General features: G+C 46.2%; 1 protein-coding gene across 1 annotated transcript in view; it reads right to left on the bottom strand.

Moving 5' to 3' along the window:
- The window catches only part of axin2 (axin 2 (conductin, axil)), a gene marked incomplete at both ends in the record, with an annotated part of 17863 nt that extends 4856 nt beyond the window's left edge, over window positions 1-13007 (bottom strand). The window contains 6 exons of the mRNA XM_080522416.1: window positions 278-460; window positions 675-1084; window positions 1964-2104; window positions 5187-5289; window positions 8973-9113; window positions 12166-13007. Of these exons, the coding sequence (XP_080378542.1) occupies window positions 278-460; window positions 675-1084; window positions 1964-2104; window positions 5187-5289; window positions 8973-9113; window positions 12166-13007 (1820 nt within the window). The remainder of the gene's footprint in view (window positions 1-277; window positions 461-674; window positions 1085-1963; window positions 2105-5186; window positions 5290-8972; window positions 9114-12165) is intronic.
- Between the last annotated feature and the right edge of the window lie 6993 nt (window positions 13008-20000).

Raw genomic sequence — 20000 nt, 5'->3', positions numbered from 1 at the left:
TACCTAGGGACGTTCATCTCCTTTACGGCATGACATAGTGAAGCCTTGTCACAAATGCTAACTGAAGAAATGTTTGCACCAGGTTAACTGAGAGAAAGTATGGGGATATTCCTAGTCAACAATTGTATATATTTTATTTTTATTTTTTATTTTATCATGTATCAAGATTCTTAATCATGACTACTGGACCAATCGGTTTAGAGTAGATCCGCTAAAGGACCAATAGATGTACTGTAGAATAGAGATCCTACTGGATCTACCAGATCTAGCTCCTCACCTGTGAGGCTTGTGCTTCCCCTGCCTCTCGCTCTCCAGGATCCACTGCCACACGTTCTGGGAGCGGTCGCTGGCGTCCAGGGGCAGGTGGGGGGGTGTGTGTGTGGGGGTCACCCCCTCCCCGCCGGTCTGGCTCAAGCCCTCTCCAGCCTTGACGGGCCGCTTGGACAAAGTGCTGCTACGCCTGGAGAGGAGGGAGAAAGGGTTAAAGGCACCGTCCCCTATCATCATCTTCTACACTGAGCACTACAACTTTAGCTATTGGTTATTTAGTGAAAGAATTGTGAACCGTGAACAACTTCAAGCTTGTATGAGCAAGTAAACGCATGTGCACACAATCAATAGTGGCTTAGTCATGAAGGTTATCGTACAGTGTAAACAATAGCCTGTGAACTGACCCTGGGTTGAAGTCGGAGTAGTCGGCGCCCCCTGGAGGACAGAGGCACTGTGACGTGACGCGCTGTGCGGCCTCGGCCTCGATCTGCTCCTTGGTCTTGGGTCCTGTGAGGTGGTGGTGGATGTAGTGGTGGTGGATGTGTTTGGTAGACAGTTTCCCCCCCAGGGGGGTCTTCAGGACCCCCGTATAGGGTCCCGGGAAGGGGCCCAGGGCACCAGGCCGATCCGGAGAACGCGACCGGGGTGAATGGCGAACCACCCCTGGGGACTGGCAGCCGGGGGTCTTGAGGACGCGGGATAGGTGCTCGTCTAGTATGGCCTGGGCGTCGTCTTCGCAGTGGCCGCTGACGGGGAGGAGGGGGTGGTGGAGGGGGGCGGCGCTGGGGAGGTCGCTCTCGTCTCTCTCTTCCTCCTGAACACACACACACACACACATATGGCTTTAGCAAATGGATGACACTGGCAAAGGACAGACACACATAAACAAAACACTTGGCTTGGTTTCACCCAAACCAAACTCCAACTGTAGGACAACACTTCGTCAGTTTCCGATACTTAACACCACCCAGCAGCCGTGAAAAGTTCCCGCTGTAACGAATACCCATGTACTGCACCGACCTCAGAAGTCCCAGAGATGAGAGAGCAATGCTGGATAACTTCATTTCGAGTTTTCTCTTTCAGCGCTGTTATCCCCGCTAACAGGCTTTAGGGTGTGCTTCATCTATAATGCACCAGTCTGCCTCACAAAGAGACACCCACTCAGCCAGCGCGCCACTGGAGAGTCGCTAAGCTAAGCGCTAACTATTTGAAGAACTTCAAGTCTGTCAAGAAACATGTGTCAAGAAAGACAAGTTTCAAACTTCCTTCCTTCCTTGAAATTGGGAAAGGAGGAAAAGGAGTCGCTAAACTGCAGCAGACTTGTCAAATCCCCCTGGTTCTTTCTCTCTCTCTCTCTCTCTCTCTCTCTCTCTCTCTCTCTCTCTCTCTCTCTCTCTCTCTCTCTCTCTCTCTCTCTCTCCCCCTCTTTCGAAGACCACGCACACAAACCTACTGTATAGTCTCTTTAAAGCCAGAAGAATAGTGCTTTTATGTCAACTTAGCTAGGCTTCCTCTATCGTGTGTATGTGTTTGTGCATGTCTGTCCGTGCGTGCGTGCGTGTGTGTGTGTGTGTGTGTGTGTGTGTGTGTGTGTGTGTGTGTGTGTGTGTGCGCGCGCATTTCCGTCTGTGTGTGTGAGTGTGACATGTCTGTCCGTGTGTGTGTGTGTGTGTGTGTGTGTGTAGTAACCTACCTCTTGGATCTGCTGTAGCCTCTCTTCCAGTGAGCTCATGGTGTCCTGTTCTCTCTTCAGCTTCTCCAGGCGGGAGATGAGCTGAGCGGCGAACACAGAGGGCTCCACGGGGATCATCTCCTTAGGCAGCCTGTACGTCCTCTGTAGGGGGCGAGAAGGGACAACTTATGAGTATGTGTGTGTGTGTGTGTGAGTACGCGTTTTGAAGGGGAAAGGAAGCAAGAGTTAGTTGACCCTCCTCCCTTAGGCCCCCTTGGTTGCTGGATCTAAAGTGTGTGTGCGACTGGGGGAACCCAAGAGCTGGTTGAACCTGCATAGATCCTCGGTTGCGGGTTAGGAAACAACGACAAGTGTGACTGGGAACCTTCCAGAAACAGGTAGAAGAGCTCGCGCTACGCCAAAGCTCTATCCTATCAGATGCCCTTGCCCCTGAGATAACCCCGCTACCACCGCCTCCCCTAATCCTCCATCCCCCTCCATCCCTCCATGCCCACTGCCCTTGGTACTGGTTGCCCGTGGGGCACAGGGATGGGGGTGGGGGTGGGGGGGTGTGGAGGTGGGTGAAGCAGGCGGGGGTGGGAGGGGGGTGGGTGTAGCAGTTGGTCCCTCGCACAGTGAGGCCCCCTGCCTGCTCCCTCCATAGCCCCACCAAGCCATCAACTAGGCTCCCTCTGAAGTCAGCACACTTCAAAGGGGCCCTTGTCAGACATCAAACAGCACGCTAGGGGTGGGAGGGACACAAGGCTTTAAATCTCCCGAATAAAAGCCTGATATCGACAGAGAAGAGAGGGAAGAAGAGGAAAGGAGAGAGAGACGGAAAAGAAGAGAGGGGGGTGGGGACAAAATTAAAAGAAGAAAAGAGAAAAGGGGGTGGTGGGATTGGGAGATGGGAGTGTAGACAGATTAACACTCACTGAACACTTTATTAGGAACGCTATACTAATACTGGGTAGGGCCTCCCTTTATTAGGAACACTATACTGGGTAGGGCCTCCCTTTATTAGGAACGCTGTACTAATACTGGGTAGGGCCTCCTTTATTAGGAACGCTGTACTAATACTGGGTAGGGCGTCCCTTTATTAGGAAGGCTATACTAATACTGGGTAGGGCCTCCCTTTGCTCTCAAAACAGCCTCAATTCTTCGTGGCATGGATTCCACAAGGTGTTGGAAACATTTCTTTGAGATTCTGGTCCATGATGACATGATTGCATCACGCAATTCTTTCAAGCTGCGAATCTCCCGTTCTACCACATCCCAAAGGTGTTCTATTGGATTCAGATCCGGTGACTGGGAAGGCCACTGGAGAACACTGAACTCACAACAGAAATGTTATAACCCGGATCAGGTTCACGTCATGCAAGAGGGTCTTATTAAAGTGGTCTTTTATGTGAAGTTTAACACTAGGCCTTCACCCACTCTATGGAACATAGTCAACAATGTAGCTGCAGTGACACAGGGTCACCACTAGTCTGTCTGCAGAAACAGATCAACAAACTGCAACAGAATTTAATGTCTGCGCAGCTTATATAAACAACGTGAACAACACCGAAAAACTACAGTATTTAAATTGGGAGCTGTTGATAAGGAGACCCAACCACAATCAATCTTATTATACCCAAACTGATGACAGCACCCACGGGACACCTGGCAGAAGATTGAGGCCGAATTGAAATTCTACCACTATAGGAGCGTGTGGAGTGATGGAGGAAGGGAGGGAGGGAGGGAGGGAGCCAAATACAGGGGAGATCTAAAGGGATATGGTCATTTATTTTCTGACTGCACACGGGGCACCTCTGAGGTACTGTAGTCACATTATCTCTTTCTCTAACTCTTCTCTCTCTCTCTCTCTCTCTCTCTCTCTCTCTCTCTCTCTTTCTATCTCCCCCTCTCTTTTCATTTTTTATTATTTGGCGCTTTCTTGATTTTGACTCTTTTTTGGGGGGGTTGTTGTTCCTCTCATCTCTTTGTAGTGAGGATGAAGGGAGGGAGGGAGAAGAAAGGAGCGTGGGGCCCGCTGGTGGAGGAGAGTCGACGCCGCGCGGAGCCCCCGCTGCCTGGGGCTGGTGCACCATGGGATACGGAGCCATCTCCAAATCAGGAGGGAGACATTAAAAGAGAGCAAGTGGGGAAGGAAGAGCGGAAAAAAAAAGAAAGAGAGAGAGGGGGAGAGATGGAGGGGAAACAGACAACAAGGGCCCCTTCTACTTGGCTGTACACACAAACACACACACACACTCACACACAGACACACACACACGCACACACACACGCACACACGCACACACACCCACGCACAGTTTGTGAAAGAAGAGAAGACAAAACATTTTGTGTTGCTTGTTTTCTGCCACAGATGCTTGTTCTCTGCCCCCCACCCCTCCCATTCAGTGTCAGTGTGACAGCCTTCCACCAAGCCCTAGAGCTGTGCCATGTTAAGGTCTACACCCCCCCAAGACCTCTGCTAGCACATGATACTGAAGCCTCAGTGCTAGGAACCAGACTGTGTGTGTGTGTGTGTGTGTGTGTGGTGAGAGGATTCCCTGATTTGGGAGGAGGGGGGGACGACGACAAAGAAGGGGCTAGGTTGGGGGGGGGGGGGGGGGGTGGGGTGTCACTGTTGGAAGTTGTCACTAAAGAGGCTGTGTGCAACCTGGGTCCTATTCAACCGCCATGATCAAAGCACTGGCTCGACTAGTCAGCTAGCTGGTTTAAGGAGCAATCAGGACCAGGATCTCTCTCTGATCTATCCTGACCTCCTCCCTCTTCATTATCATCACCATCATCATCGTCGTCGTCATCATTAGCAACATGACTTTATGAAGTACTGTTCTTGCTGTAGCTACTGAGATTAAACACCACAAAAGCAACACAGAAAAATGGGTGGTGGTGGGACTAGGGGGGTAGAGGGAGAGTAGGAGATATGATATGACATTCATACATCCAACAGGAAGAGGGGGGAAAAAAGAGTGGTATGCAAATTCATTCTTTCATTTACTCTGACTTTCATATGAAAACGAGCAGGGAGGGAAAGAATATACTATTCTGTCATAACATGTTCTCTGAAAAAAGATAAACACATAAAAAAAAGAGCACTCCCTATGGAGAGAGAGGACCCAGTTGTAGGCCTGTGCGAGAACAATAAAGTTTGACTTTGAAAAAAATATACATAGAAAAAAAAAAGACAATCTATCAGGCTTCAAAACAGGAAGAAGGCAGTGGAACTCACCGGAAAGTGGGGAAGCGAGACCTGTCCGTTGATCTTGACGCTGCTCCTCATCTCTCTCTGGAGCTGCTTCTTGGTGCCAAGCTTGTATGGAGGGATCCCCTCTCTGTAGGAAAGGTCACAGGGTCAAAACATGTTCAACTAGGGTTGCCAACTGTCCAGAATTAGCCGGGATGTCCCGTATTCTGGGCTGGATGAATATAGGGGACCTCTCATGCGTACATATAGCATAAATGAACCCCCCCCCCCCCCCCCGCAGTGGCATGCCATCTTTTGTCCAGTATTTGGTAGTGAGAAAGTTGGGAACCCTAGGGTTCAAAGGTCACCCAGAATTCCACCTTAAAATCAGGGGTAACTGATACAGCGACACATCTATATCAATACAAGTGCCACAATACCCTTCTCATAATGACGTCCATATTGGAGACTTTGTCAAATCCAATTTCAACATTTGAGTGGACCCAACACATCCCATACCCACAATGCAATAGCAGCAGTGGCCACTTGGTTAACTTGTGTGGACAGAACCATGGGGAGGCTGTTCATCACTGAAGTGACCAACCCCACACCACAAACACACACACACACCACCCTCCGAGCCCCCGCACCCCACCCCCGACCCCCCATAGGGCACATTACAGCCAAATCAAAGAGCCTAGGAACCCTTGAAGCCAAGGCAACAAAAACACACATAACAAAAACACACCAGGACAATGAGGGAAGAGATATGCTAAACATCCAGGGCCTTGAGTTCAAACGAAGAACCCCACTGTTCAGTTCACATCAGTCCTTGTCAACATTGACAGTGCCTGTTTTGAAAATGGCAGCTAGAGATGTACTTTTCAATGTTAGCATCAATAACTAGGCCCTCGCTGATAAAGCTGGCTGATAGTAGAAAAGCCTGGCTAGCTAGGATACAACACAGGGACTAGCGATGCTGCTAAAAGCACAGTTAGCCTTGTGGATTTGACATAATAGGAAAAATGGGCATAATGTAGCTGAAAATAATAAGTGTCTCTGGACATTTCAACGTTTAATAAGGAGGGTGAATCTTTTTCTCTTTTTTTCCAGTGTCCCCCCCCCCCCCCCCGCAACGTTTCTTTTCCTGTCAGTTGCCATTTAAGCCAGGCCAATTATCTGGGCCTTTTTGGTTGCTCAGAAGTGTCTGACCTAGCCCAAACGCTAGTTTCTCCCTCTTTCTCTCTCTCTCTCTCTCTCTCTCTCTCTCTCTCTCTCTCTCTCTCTCTCTCTCTCTCTCTCTCTCCCTCTCTCTCCCTCTCTCTCTCTCTCTCTCTCTCTCTCTCTCTCTTTGAAATATCACACTCCATGCACATATGCACCCGCTGCCATCTTCGTTTGGCAAGCGCTCCGCAGCAAAGCCTCTGATCTCACCAACATCAAAAGCCTGGTTTGTAAGATAAGGTAATGTTTGAAGTTGGCGCAGTAGCATTCCCCAGCGTCCAAGTAAATCCATAAATAAGATATAAGCAAAAAGAGAGAGAGAAAAAAATCCCCACCCAACCACCCCCCCCCCGCACCCCAAATCCTTCGTTTCTTCTTGTTCTTTATCTGAAAATGAGATTCAAATTTTGCGGTGTGGCTTTTAACTGCTATAAAAGGAGGCACTAATCAAATTGTTCCCCCCAATGACGAGGGAGAAGCTGGGGGTATTATTACAACGGTTAGGGGGGCAGAAGGAGGGAGGGAGGGAAGAAGAGGTGAACAGTGGAGATGAGTCAAAGACCTTGGTTCCAAAACGCTGAGGGGTCTCTGCTTCGCTTTGTAACATGGGTCTTTTAATAATGAAGATATGATTCAAGTCAGATTGATTTTTTTTCATACTAGATTTCCTATTTCATCAATCTACTCAGGGGTCTGTATTGTAAGCCACATGCTTGTAGCAAGGCTGACACCAGAAGAAGACGAAGAAAAGAGGAGAAGAAGAAGAAGAAGAAGAAGCTAAATCAATACTTCACAACCTATATCCTTCGAATTACAAGCCATGAACCCTCTGGTCCAGACTCTTGAAGACACTGGAAACGCCAAACACCAAAACAGAACTCAACAACTTCCCAAGAGTAACGTAGGAAACAGTCTACACCAAAAACAACAACGGAAGACCGCTCTACTTCCAAAACATCTCCCCATCCTCCCTCTTTACCCCCGCTCTATTTCTATTTAGTTGAGTTTTAATCAAACCCCAAAACAACCCCAAAACTGTCACATTTCTCTTTCCTCCCTCTATACCTACTTCTATCTCCAGTTTGCTTTTTAATCATCCCTCCCTCCCTAACCTCCCTCGTTCCCTACCAGGCCATACTTTGACCAACGCATCCTTTGTAGTGGTAGTAGTGGCTAGGGCCTAGGCAAGGGAGAACAGCCATGGACTCTTTCACGGACCCTTACTAGACTTCATAGGGATCTCCCATTCAGTAGTGCAAGTCATTTTCAAAGCAGCCAGCTCCTCTCTTATCCCCCCTAAGCTCCCTCCTGCCTAACAATAGGCTGAAAGAGATGCAGTTAAGCCCTTTATACTCCATGCACTTTTATTTTCTCACTCTCTTGCACTCCAAGCCTCATCGCTCCTCACCGGTCTCCTGCTATTGGCTCGGGTGGAAGGAGGAGGGTGTGTGTGTGTGTGTGTGTGTGTGTGTGAGGGAGAGAGAATGTGTGTGTGTGTGTGTGTGTGTGTGTTTGAGGGGGTGCCCTGCTCCAAGCTGTGGGACTCCCTCCTCCTGACCTCTATCCTGAAGTCCAGAAATGAGTCACCCCCGTGAAAGCCTCTCCGACACATGATCGCAGCATGCACAGAGCACAGAGCGGGGCCAGTCGCAGGAAACCGACTCACCATGTGAGTAAGCCTCCTTTCATTTGCTGCCAACATTTTTCAATGAGCTTGTCTTAAGGCCCGAATGGCTATTCCCCCCCCCCCCTGCCCCACTCCCCTCCCCTCCAGCCCTCCCTCCCCTCCAGCCCTCCCACCCTTCCTCCCCCCCCGCCCTCTCTCTCCTAGCTCTTCAAAGGGAAAAAGCGATTAGATAATATGAAAAAGAAAAACACAAGGCTTGTTGTGGCAGAAGGGTGGGTGGGATGGATACATTTCTACTTTGAGGAAAGAGAAAGAGAGAGAGAGAGGGGGAGAGAGGGAGAGGCAACGCCCCCACCCACATCAAGAATAAGTTTTTGCCTGTAAGAAACATGCATCAGAATAAACATCAAAAGGTCTTCAGACGTAATGACTTTCCCAGTGTTACTCTCTTTCTGTCTATCTCCCCTAGGACCACAGCAGCTACACATTAATAGAATTACCTGAACCCCATTACACAGGATCGTCACAACACACAACACATGCGGCAGCCCCAAGATCAACTCATTCTGAATCTCAAGTAGAACCTCTTTTAGACAATTGTTTTTCCCCTTCTTCCTTTCTCCTCCGTAGAAAACGAAAGAAAAGAGAATTAGACTGAATTGTGATATGATCTACAACTTCCAGAACTTTAAGAAAAGCTTCAGCCTCCGAAGATCATATAGTTACCAGGCTGGACTGGAGTCGACATGGAACTGACCTCCTAACTTTGGTTAAAGGTGTAGAACAGACCACAACCCAACACTGTGCATGACGCTAACAACACTTACTGTAGGTTCGGGGTTTCGATTCCCGCTGGGACCATTATGTACTGGAAAAATGTATGCACTCACTGCAAAAGTCGCTTTGGATAAAAGCATCAACTAAATGGCCTATATTATATATATATATGAACACATCTGAACTAAACAGGGAGTACTTACACACTACTGTCAGTCATGGACATGGAGTCGTCAGTCATGGCGTCGCTGGAGATCTCGCTGTCGTTGGCACTGGTGGCGGGGGCGAACACGTAGCCCGAGTTGACGAAGTAAGGACTGGTGGGGTCCCCTCGTCTGTGTGACCTGCAGGACAACACAGAAACCCTCTGGTCAATATCCTTCTATTTTCCTCATCAGAAACAGAATCAGAATCATCTGAATTCTCTTGTTTGACCAACTATATTTGGACATACAGGAAATTGACTTATTAGCTTGATACATATTCCTCTATTAGCTTGATTGATACACACACAATTAGACACCTCTGTTTTAGCTAGTAGCATGGTGGCCTGTATGCCATGACAATAGTAGTCATAAAAGTCAGTTGAAGGAGCACATGTAGATCGTCCTATGGCAAACGAAACCATATGCCTTTCCAATGGCGAAATGCACCCCCCAAGACACTTGAGAATCGTGAATAGACCAAAACCGCCATCTGTAAATGTGTTACAAATGTATTGTATGTGTTTAGTGGTGTTCGTGTGTTTGGAGTGGGAGTCTTTGTTTCAGAGTTGGAAAGGGGATCTCATGAGTTTGTTTGGGAAGGTTCTGGGAGTCTTGAGTACTTACAGATTTTAATAATTAGAGTCACTTTCACGAGGCTTCGGAGCCCCAGGAATGTGACAACACAGTATCTGAAGCCTGTATGTTTTTTCTTTTTTTTTTCTTTTCTCATTTTTTCTTTCTTTTACTCAGTCTCTCTTTCATGTCCCCTCCCCCCATCGTGCAGGGGGTGGCGTGGGGGAGGAGAAGTGAGCAGCAGCCCAGCTGTATGTGAATGGACAACAGCACTTCCCCTCTCCCTCTCTCTCTCTCTCTCTCTCTCTCTCCTATCTCTCCACCCTTTTGTTTGGGCAAGGCCCCTACTCCCGCACTTTTCTTCTCTCTGAAGCTGCACTCTCTCTCTCTTTTCTTGAAGTGTTCCCCCCCCCTCTCTTCTCTCTCATGTCTTCTCTACTTAAGTCTGGGGCCCCTCCTTGTACCCCCCCCCCTCCCCTAACCCCGCCCCTTCCTAACATCCTTCCAAAGTCTCTCCCTCTCTCTTTCTGCTCTCTCCTGCTGTGTTGCATTCCTGTTCCTCTAGTGAAGGGGGTGAACGAAAAAAGGAGGAGGGAGGGACGGAGGGGGGGGAACTTGAGCTTAAAGCTTGGGTAGAGGGAGAGAATGAGAGAGAGAGGGAGAAAGTGTGTGTGTGTGTGTGTGTGTGTGTGTGTGTGTGTGTGTGTGTGTTTGAAAGGGGAAAGGAGGGCCTCTTTCTTTATGAGAATGCCTACTGGCGGGAGTGCGTTGAGGAGAAGCCCAGCATGACTAGAGCTGTAGGCCCCAAGCTCAGGCCTGACCTTTGCAAGGTTCGCGCAAGGAGTCAGGTATTTAGCACAGCTGGGCTCTCAGTCCCCCCCCCCCTCTCTCTCTCTCTCTTTTCTTTCTTTCATGATCTCTCTCCTTTCCTGTCTTCCTCCCCTCCCCTCCTCTCTCTCTCAAAGCATGCTTAGTTTCTGTCAGAAGGATTTCTCTAAAGGAAGAGATAAAAGCGGATTGAAGAAAGAAGCAGGAAAGGAGAGAAGGAAAAAAAATAAAGACAAAATATCACAAGTTTAAAGGGGATGGCGGTTGAAGACCGAACTGTGCCGGTGATGTGTTTTTATTTGATATATATGTGTATATATAGGTATCATTTTTGGAGGAAAGTTGCGAAATGTCAGAGGGAAAAGGAAGCGGAGGAACCGAGGCCAAATTAGTTCCACATGTTTCTGATGGAAATGCGTTGACCTAGAGACTTGGTGAGGGGAGCGAGGGAGAGAGGGAAGGAGGGAGGGGGGTCTCCTTTTCTTTGGTGAAACACAAGAATGTTGGGATCGCACCAGGAAGCTGAGGAGATGCCCCACCGTGTAAACAATCCCACAATCCCATTTAGTTTGGAACTTCGACATGGCCACTTCAGAACATTGTGACCGCTACTGACACACACACACAGGCAAATGGCAATATTTTGTAAGAACAATAATATGGATGAGGTGAAATGCTAGCAATGAACTTGAGTTCTCTTTTCAACTGTCAGTTTAACACATATTGTTTCAAAAAACTGTAGTGATTCATTGAGGAGAGAAACAATGTGTTTCCTTGAAATATTGCTCATTTCCCCTTTATTTTCCTACAGACACCAGAAAGAACAAGACTCTCGCTCGCTCTCTCTCTCTCTCTCTCTCTCTCTCTCTCTCTCTCTCTCTCTCTCTCTCTCTCTCTCTCTCTCTCTCTAAGCACTCTGTGATAATTGTGTCCAGATGTTGTTCGGTTTTATTGTATGGCCATACTAGGAACAGTTTGGTGAAGAACTTCATAACCACTCTTTGATGCAAGCTCATGCATAAAATCCACACTTTCCAGAATGTTCCTTGACATGAAGAGTTTGCAGCTGTTGGGACAATATGTGGGATGAGATCCGAAGAAATAAGCTCCCAAATGCTTTCCAGAAACATTCAGTCTTTCATCTCGGACCAAGAGGCCAATATGTCCTCTTGGCATGGCCGTGTGCGTGTGTGTGTGTGCGTGCATGTGTGCATGTGTTTTGTATTGTAGACTGAGTTAATAAGAATACTTAATAAAAGTCTTAAAAAATAGATATGTTGCATAACTTCACAATAGCAGCACCGAGTTTCATGGTAGCCTCAGTGAAGCTTGGTGTCTGAATTCATGCCTGAACCGGAGGAACAATTTCAAAGCACAGGAAACTTGAGCAAGCCAGCAGAGGGCTGCCTGCAAGACACCATTTACTTAAAAGGAAAGACCAGATCCATTGATGTTTTGCTACCCCCCCCCCCCCCCTCCCTCCCTCCCTCTCCCCTCTACCCCCCTTGACTAACTGCAAGGAAAAGGGGACACATATATAGAGATTTTTTCCATCTAACCCCTTTGATCAAGTGCCTTTATCTTGCAAAGGAATTTATGAAGTAACTGTCAACTGCCATACAATATAGGCTAGTAGTTTATCAGTGCGATCAGTCATCATCACGCCAAAAAAATAACCTACAATTGAAATACGATAACACCACGCGATTAAATGCTTTACAAAAACAGGAGCCTCGTTGATCAACTTAATTGACATCATAAATCAAGCATTAATGCATAATCCTCGTACCTGTATCCATTGTCCAGCACCTCGGCCGCTGTCCGGATGGTCGCGGTGGCCCGGAGCGCCTTCGCGGATAGTCCCACGACAGACGCTAACGTTTTCGCCTTCAAGTCGCCACAACTCCACTCCTCTTCCTCGATAAGAGGGGGCAGATATCCACACATCAGCTTGAGGCTCCCGAGAGCCGCGTGGTTCGCGTTATAAGCCGCGTTCTCGCACCCGGTGCGCACGTACTCGAGGTAGATGTCCGAAGTTAAAAACATCTGGTACGCGTTCTCCTCCATGGTAGACTGGATCTCCGTCTGCGCTTGGTCGAACATCGTCGAGTCTATCTGTTGCTTTTTAACACTATCCCGTATGTAGGTCTTAGTGGCCGGTTTCAGCTGCTTGGCGACGACGCTGTTGTTCTCAATGTACCGCTTGAAAATAGCCTTGGCCACTCGCAGCGTTTTGGTATCCTTGAGGTCCATCTGTCGGAACCCGTTGCAGGCGAACCAGAAGTCCAAAGTGTCCACGTGTTTCTCCCGTTCCAGAAAAGTCCTGAAAAGGTGCGCGCCGTCTTGGTCACCCAGGAGAAAATGCAACGACTTGGTCCACCGGGCCAGCGGCGAGTCCGGAGACGCGCTCCCCTCGGGTTCCCCGAGTCCATCCTCGTTCCTCCTCGGAGGCGCGGAGCCGGGAGAAGCGACGGACGTGACAGCAGCCGTGTTGTCCTGATGGGCTCTCATTTGAGCAGGTTTGCTGGAGATGTGGCACGACGACGACTCTCCCTCTTCCCCCGGCACCGGGGGACGAGGGGCATCTTCTCGGAAGCTACCGCTGACATGGTCCGTTAGCGCCCTGCTCATGGCTCCAGCTCCGGTTGCCGCCGTGTGTGAGTGCCGTTGTGCCTGTTTGCTTCTGAGCCTCTCCTCCGACTGTAATCCGACTCACTCTCTCAAACCAGCGGGGGAGCTTCTCGGCTCCTCTTCACTCTGAAAAAGAAAGTATTGATCTAATCAAAGCCAGATCCTGCTAACTTCAAAGGGGAGACATGAAGTAAACAGTCCTTTCAGACCCTCGCCGGTTCGCGAGAGAGAGAGGGAGAGAGAGAGACTATGAAGCGAGAGAGCGAGAGAGAGAGAGAGAGAGAGAGAGAGAGAGAGAGAGAGAGAGAGAGAGAGAGAGAGAGAGAGAATATGAAAGGCTTTTCCCCCTCGGTCATCTATTTATAATCTAAACGAGAGATCAACTGCAGTGTCTGTATTTACAATACACATCAAAAATCATTAACGAGAGCAATCGCTTCTTCGCATTGCCATCATTGCTCAACATAAAACCAACTCTAAAAAGACCCTAAACACTTGTATCCAAATGATCACCTGTCATACCTGTCATTTTAAATCACATTCTCTATCTATTTATTTAGATACGGTAACTATCTTTTTTCGATATGATAATCTGCATGGTACATAAATGATTCGTTTCCCACGTTTCTGACTTGTCCTCATGAAACCGGTGTTGCACATGCATAGCGAGCCAAGACAAGACAGTGAGAATAGCCCACGCGGATGCAGCGCCACAATGAGGATAAAAGCTCCCGGGGGAAAGCGAGCCGCTCAAGCGTGCAATGACCGCGATCAATGGTATGCCTTTAATCACTGGCACCGTTAGCCTACTACATTTCAGCTCACATGCAGTCTCCGGCGCGTAATTCTGCAACACAGCACCCGGCAGCGTGTCTGAGCGACGCGATACGATTACCAAATACAATACTACACGCTAACGATCCTTATTATTGATTTAGAAGACTTAGTACGTGGACTGTTCATATACGCTCAAATAATGGAGCCTAATACACTCCAAATATGCGCGTACGAGTTCCATAGCCAAATTAATGTGCAATTTAGGCACAATTGAACTCACTCACTCGTGTAACCCTAGCAAGTTCACCAACGGCAATACACGGGTAGCGCGTATATCATATAAAGTAACAGTTTTTTAGGTACACTCTCAGCCGACTTGCAACAATGTTTCCAACTGTTACACACACACACACACACACACACACACACACACACACACACACACACACACACACACACACACACACACACGCACACACGCACATACACACACAAATCAATGGGTTGCTTTAGAAAATACATCTCGGAAAGCCCATAGTTCGTTAAAAGAACACAGGCTGTATCACATACCATTGTAGAACGAAACCCGAGTCAAGCAACAAAAAACAAAACAAAAAGTGGAGAAAAAGCTATTCCATTCGCGTATACTCAGTCCTCATACAGCGATACATACATCCAACGGAAAAGCAACGGTAATCCGAGAAAAACGCTGGAACGTAAGAGGCGTTGGAGTGTGGACTATTTTACTAAGCCACATGTGTAGGCTATCCTTGATGCAAAAGGAATAGTGTCATGTACCCTGTCCCGTTCAACAACTGACCCCAAAGTAGGCAGGCTGTTCCTCTATGTAGATCAGAGGGGGGTGTCAAAATGTCGAGGAGAGGGAGGAGGAGGAGGAGGAGGAGGGGGGACCTTCCTTACCCAATACATCCCCACTTTTTCCTCCTTCAGACTACGAGACCACATCAAGCAACAACAATCTATTTTACCTACACATATATCCACCATAACAGTGAGCGCAGAGGTGCAATTGATCATCAACGTTTTCGGTATACTTATACGTTTACTTAATACTCCTTTACCGTATGCTCTCGCCCACAAACAAGAAGGATAGCCTGCATTTCTCAACTTCAAAGCATTGCAGCAACACATCAAAGCGACCAAGAGAGGGGGCCTTGGTTAGGGGTTGCAGAGCAGCATTCTTGCAACTTTAACTTACCATCGATGCACACGAGTCTCTTGCTTTCCTTATGATCATAAACGGTTCAACTAACAACCCCCAAAAAAGTATTCCAGTAATGCCTTAGATCGCTGTTGTTGTTGTTGTTGTTCTGTTACCGCTCTGATGTTTATCTTCGAAAATAAGGGGAATAATAGGCTATAAATGTAACCCTGAAAAGAAAACGCGTTTCCTTTCTTTCCCCAGGTAGGGTAGTGTTTCAAGTAGCCGTCGCAGGCGGGCAGATCTTCTCCAGGCTATTTCAAAACGAACTGGGCTGAGGGTTTAACTGTGCACATCAAAGTAAAGAACCGCTGGCCTGGTCCCGGAAGATAGATAAAAAGAAACAACTCATCATATTTGTGATCACACACACAAAAAAACACAGAACCAAATAAAATCTATCGAATTACACCGGCTCGCGCACCAGCCCACGCATAATCCCCAAAACGCGCCGTTGAACAATAGTCGGCGGTATTTAGTGAACTGTCCAAGGCTTTTTGAGACAACAAAGTTGTTACTAGGTTGTAAGGACCTTATCAAAGACCGGCAATCTCGAGCCAACTCCCCGAGGCTTTAGAGCGTCAGAAGTAAGTGATCTACCGCCCCAATAGCATTATCCCCGCAATCCGTCTGTTGCTACATACACTTTAAAGAGACATACCTCCCTTCTTGCATAGTTGGTATTTTAACCCCTCATTTTCTGAATGGCATATAAAAAGATTTGAGGGGAAAAGTCAAGTCATTTTAAACAAAGTACACATGTGAATAACGTCTGTATGAAATGTAACAATAAACAATAAATAAACAACAATACACTCTGTTATAACATATCAATAACATTATGTTTTTCAATGTTTGAGAGGGTCACTGGGATGACGATTCGCCATAATGACATGTTACCTATTCATGAGCCAACATAACATAGTTGTCTGTTCCACCCTCACACACACACACACACACACACACACACACGCACCCACACATGCACATACATACACACGCGCGCGCGCACACACGCATACGCATGCGCTCATGCACACGCACGCACGCACGCACGCACAAGGAGAATGGTCATGACATTCAGCGGAAATTGGACACAGAGTATAAGTAAGAAGTGTTTTCAGGACTTTTAATTTAGATGACTTTCTAATGTTATTGTGACGGAATCGTAAAGGGAAGGTTTAGACAGTCATCCTATCCCATGGTACTTCAAAGGCTATATTGTCCCTTTGATGTTGTAAAAATCAACTTTAAAGGGAAAGAATATAATTATATAAGAGAATTCAAACCCACACAAAAAAAACTCACATGATGGTAAAGAAGAGAGGAAACGAATATACTAATTCCTCTAAATTGAAGTAATCTATAATGCTCGTTAGGACAGTTTGTACATACAGTATTAAGGAGGATTAGCAGTTGCTCATCTGCATAATGTCACATACTGTATACAGTATAGCTGCTGTGTTATGCTAGGTTTCCAATATACATAAATAATGTCAATTTATATACAGTTTATGGACCTTTCCTACAGTTTAGTATCCCTTACACTCATACTTCAAATTTGTCCAGTCAAGCTCGTAGGAATGAATGGACTGAAATAGTACATTGTATATATTTAATGGAGTAAGTATTTCCTGTTACACATAGGCCTTGGGTGCAGGAGTGCTGTTTTGGGTACACTATTAGAAGGCTGAGTCAGAGTATTATGGCTGCCATAAGGATTTCAATAACAATAGGTCAATTTTCAGCAAAAAATGCATTCATACTTTTCAGCTCTGTGCCCTTGCAGATACCGCCCCTGCTGCTGCATGAAGTGGCCTTGCATGTCTATCTGTTGGCACACCTTGCATCTTCTCCACATCTTCCCCAAACCAATACTCTCTTTTTAAAATATGTAATTTGTTTAGTGGATAGCATGGGAACAAAGCAAGTGTCACCAGTGCTGAGAGAGAGAGAGAGTTATCAATGGATCGAAATATTGCTGAGCACTCGCATGAGAAAATGCCCCCATAGGATGGAATCCTATGGAATACTTGAGATCGGCACGTGTAAATCGAATCATCTCACAAATGTGACACGGTCTGGTGAAAAGGGGCGCATGTTAGCAATTCTCAAGTTGCACAAGTGAGCAACATGTTTTCCGTTTTTTTTACAACAGTTGAAGCGTTGAAGAGCCCTCTCATTTTAGGATCACTAAATAATAATAATTTGTTAATCGGATTGACTGTCTTGTCTGCCATAGGTTACTGGCGTGATACATGTCTTGTAAACAAACTTACGTTTTAGGATGTGTTCAAAAGCAAGGACTGTGTGATCATCTAATTATGTTTAGTTGTGTTTTAACATATTGATGTTCTATCAGCGTGTTGTGATGTGCTATACAAGCAGTTAGATGTTCATAGCGATGTTCCTTTTTAACCGCTAGCTATTAGCAGCTGTTATGCGTGTGTTTTGATTCAGAGCGATATTCTCCGGTATTTGGTTTGAGGTGTACCAACATTCAAATAAGCATATCCTCTTCAACTACTTTCAGATTTCAATGTATGACACATCATTTGAAAACAATCTGCACTTTCATAATCTGGGAAAAAATGAAAAGTGACCATGCCCTACTTGAGGACTTTTTAACCAGACCCTGTCACAAATGTCCCATTGACATGTTTTTATTTGTATTTATTTTTATTTAACCTTTATTTAACCAGGAGGTATCTTTTTTTCGAGGGAGACCTGGCCAAGAAAACACACCAGTAGCCTACAGGTACAATTTACAAAATTGGTGAATAAAACATAATAAATAACAGACAAGAGATAATAGTTAAATATTATACAAAAAACATCTTAGGAGTAGCAATTGCACATATATGTCACACAATTTCCAATCAGAGCTTGTGTTGGAGTTACGCTTGTGGATCTCGAGTTAGGATTTCACACATACTGTATTCACTTGGCACATCATACTGTATGAAGCCTGTTGATTATACAAACTTCCTGCCAACTACTTCCTGGATCAGTGTCATGAGTCCATCTGACAATAGAAGAGGATGAGATTGCTACAGTTTCGTGACCTGTCCATTTGAAACCCCCTAGCTCTTGTAATCTTGTTTGACAATTTTGTATTTTGCATTAAGCCTTTGAGTATCCTGGTGCCACAAATCTCAACGGCCGAGATGAACATTATCACTTGGTCTGTGTGAACGTTAGGGGGTCTCTCATAACTATCTGCCACATTGCTTGTGTAGTGGAGCTCTGTAAAACAAACATGGCCGCCGCGAATACAAACATTCTGCACAATGGCTCTCAACACTTCTGAATAGGAAGTGTCTATTGTCTGTGCAATGGCACACAGAATTAGGTCATTGGCAGAGAGTCTAAATTTAAGTGATATATTATATGAAGCATGTCGTTATCTGACTATGGCTTCTCCAAGTCCGGTCATGGGAGGACTGTAGCGATAGGGAATGGTTTAAAAGTATTTTTTTTCAAAGAAGAGGGTGTCCTTTAAGTGGGATACTTGACTTGTATGATAAGATGCTTAACTACAGTAAATTTAAATTAAATTATTCTCTATATAGTATATCACTTCTAAGAGAGTAAATGAACAAGAGATTGCTGTTTAATGCTTTTTTTTTTTTTTTTTGCTGATATAGAGAAAACGGGCAAAGTTTTGGGGCTAGTGGAATGACTAAAAGTGTTTGAAGCTGATGAAACTGTGTTTCTACTTTGTGTGTATAGACAGAACCAAGTATATTGTAATGAAGAACAATATACGCAAAATGATGTAGGCAACATTATTTAATCTTCGTTTTAACTCCTTAATACTCCTCAATGGCTTATAAACATTTATTACAATCTGTATTTATTGAAAGTTTCTGACTGAAAATAACTACAGCTTCATACGTAACCAGCGCACACCTGCCCTCCACTCTACACCCACCATACAACCACTATCAACCAGTAGCAAGACCAGTATGGTGCTGTAAAGTTCACCCTAGAGTAGAGTGTCCCTTTTTGATGTTGACCCTACCCTGACCTCTTTGTAGGGGCCCTAACCTCTTCACATCAAGACATCAATGCTTTAAATGCCCCATACAGGAAGATAGTGCTACCGTCTCGTCATTAAAACCCCAATAAAATGGGGTGACCCAAAGGGTAACGAAGGGACAGGAGCTGAGGAGTGAGCACATTAAAGGCATCTGCTGTATCACTGTACAATGGATGAAAGGGTGTTCTTTGCCTTTAATTAGGAGATGTATCAAAACAACATAGAGAATGTGTCCTTGTTGTTTCATTGGTCTCAGTACAGGTGCTTGGAGGGGTTGTGTTAGGGGATAGGAAATAGGCAAAATAAGTGTCTTTTCTAATGTATATAGAAAGAGAGAGTAAGTGAGTACGGAAAATGTAGACCTCTTATCGATGAACTTCTGGACAGTTCTATGGATAGTGTGTTAAATGTAAGTCTAGATATAGAGAATCGTTTCCGTTGGTGAGGTTTCACAAGTGGCAAAAGGCACAATTAAAAAACATGTTGTTAGACTGTTGTTATATTTTTACCTATGGTATATAGTCATGACCAACAACGATGCATATCTTCCTTATTTCGATAGACAAATACGCCTGACCCAAAATAGCAATGAGAGAGCAGAAGAGAGGGATGAGAGAAGAAAAGAGAAGGGTGGATAATTGGGAATGATCCAATATGGAGTTCAAAGGACTGTGGCGGCTAGTTGGAGCGATCATTTTGGGCTGAAGCATCCCCATAAACACTAATAAAATGAAGTGCATTGAGTTGAGGGGATGGTTAGGTAGGTTGGTGGGGGGAGAAGGAGGAGGGGGGGTCCCTTTGAACAGACCCCTGTGATCAGTCCCCCCTCTCAATTAGCGTATTGTCCACTTCTCCTTTCAGCTGGGGAGGGGGGAGGGGGTTTTAGGGTGAGGTTTGGGAGCGGGGGTGGTAGGGGGGAGGTAGGAGTGAGAGGGAGGGGGGGCTGGGGTGG

This window comes from Nansenia antarctica, assembly GCF_963989245.1.
Source record: "Nansenia antarctica genome assembly, chromosome: 2".
NCBI lineage: Eukaryota > Metazoa > Chordata > Actinopteri > Argentiniformes > Microstomatidae > Nansenia > Nansenia antarctica.
Note: the sequence above shows the minus strand (reverse complement) of the source record. Positions and strands in the feature narration are given on the sequence as shown.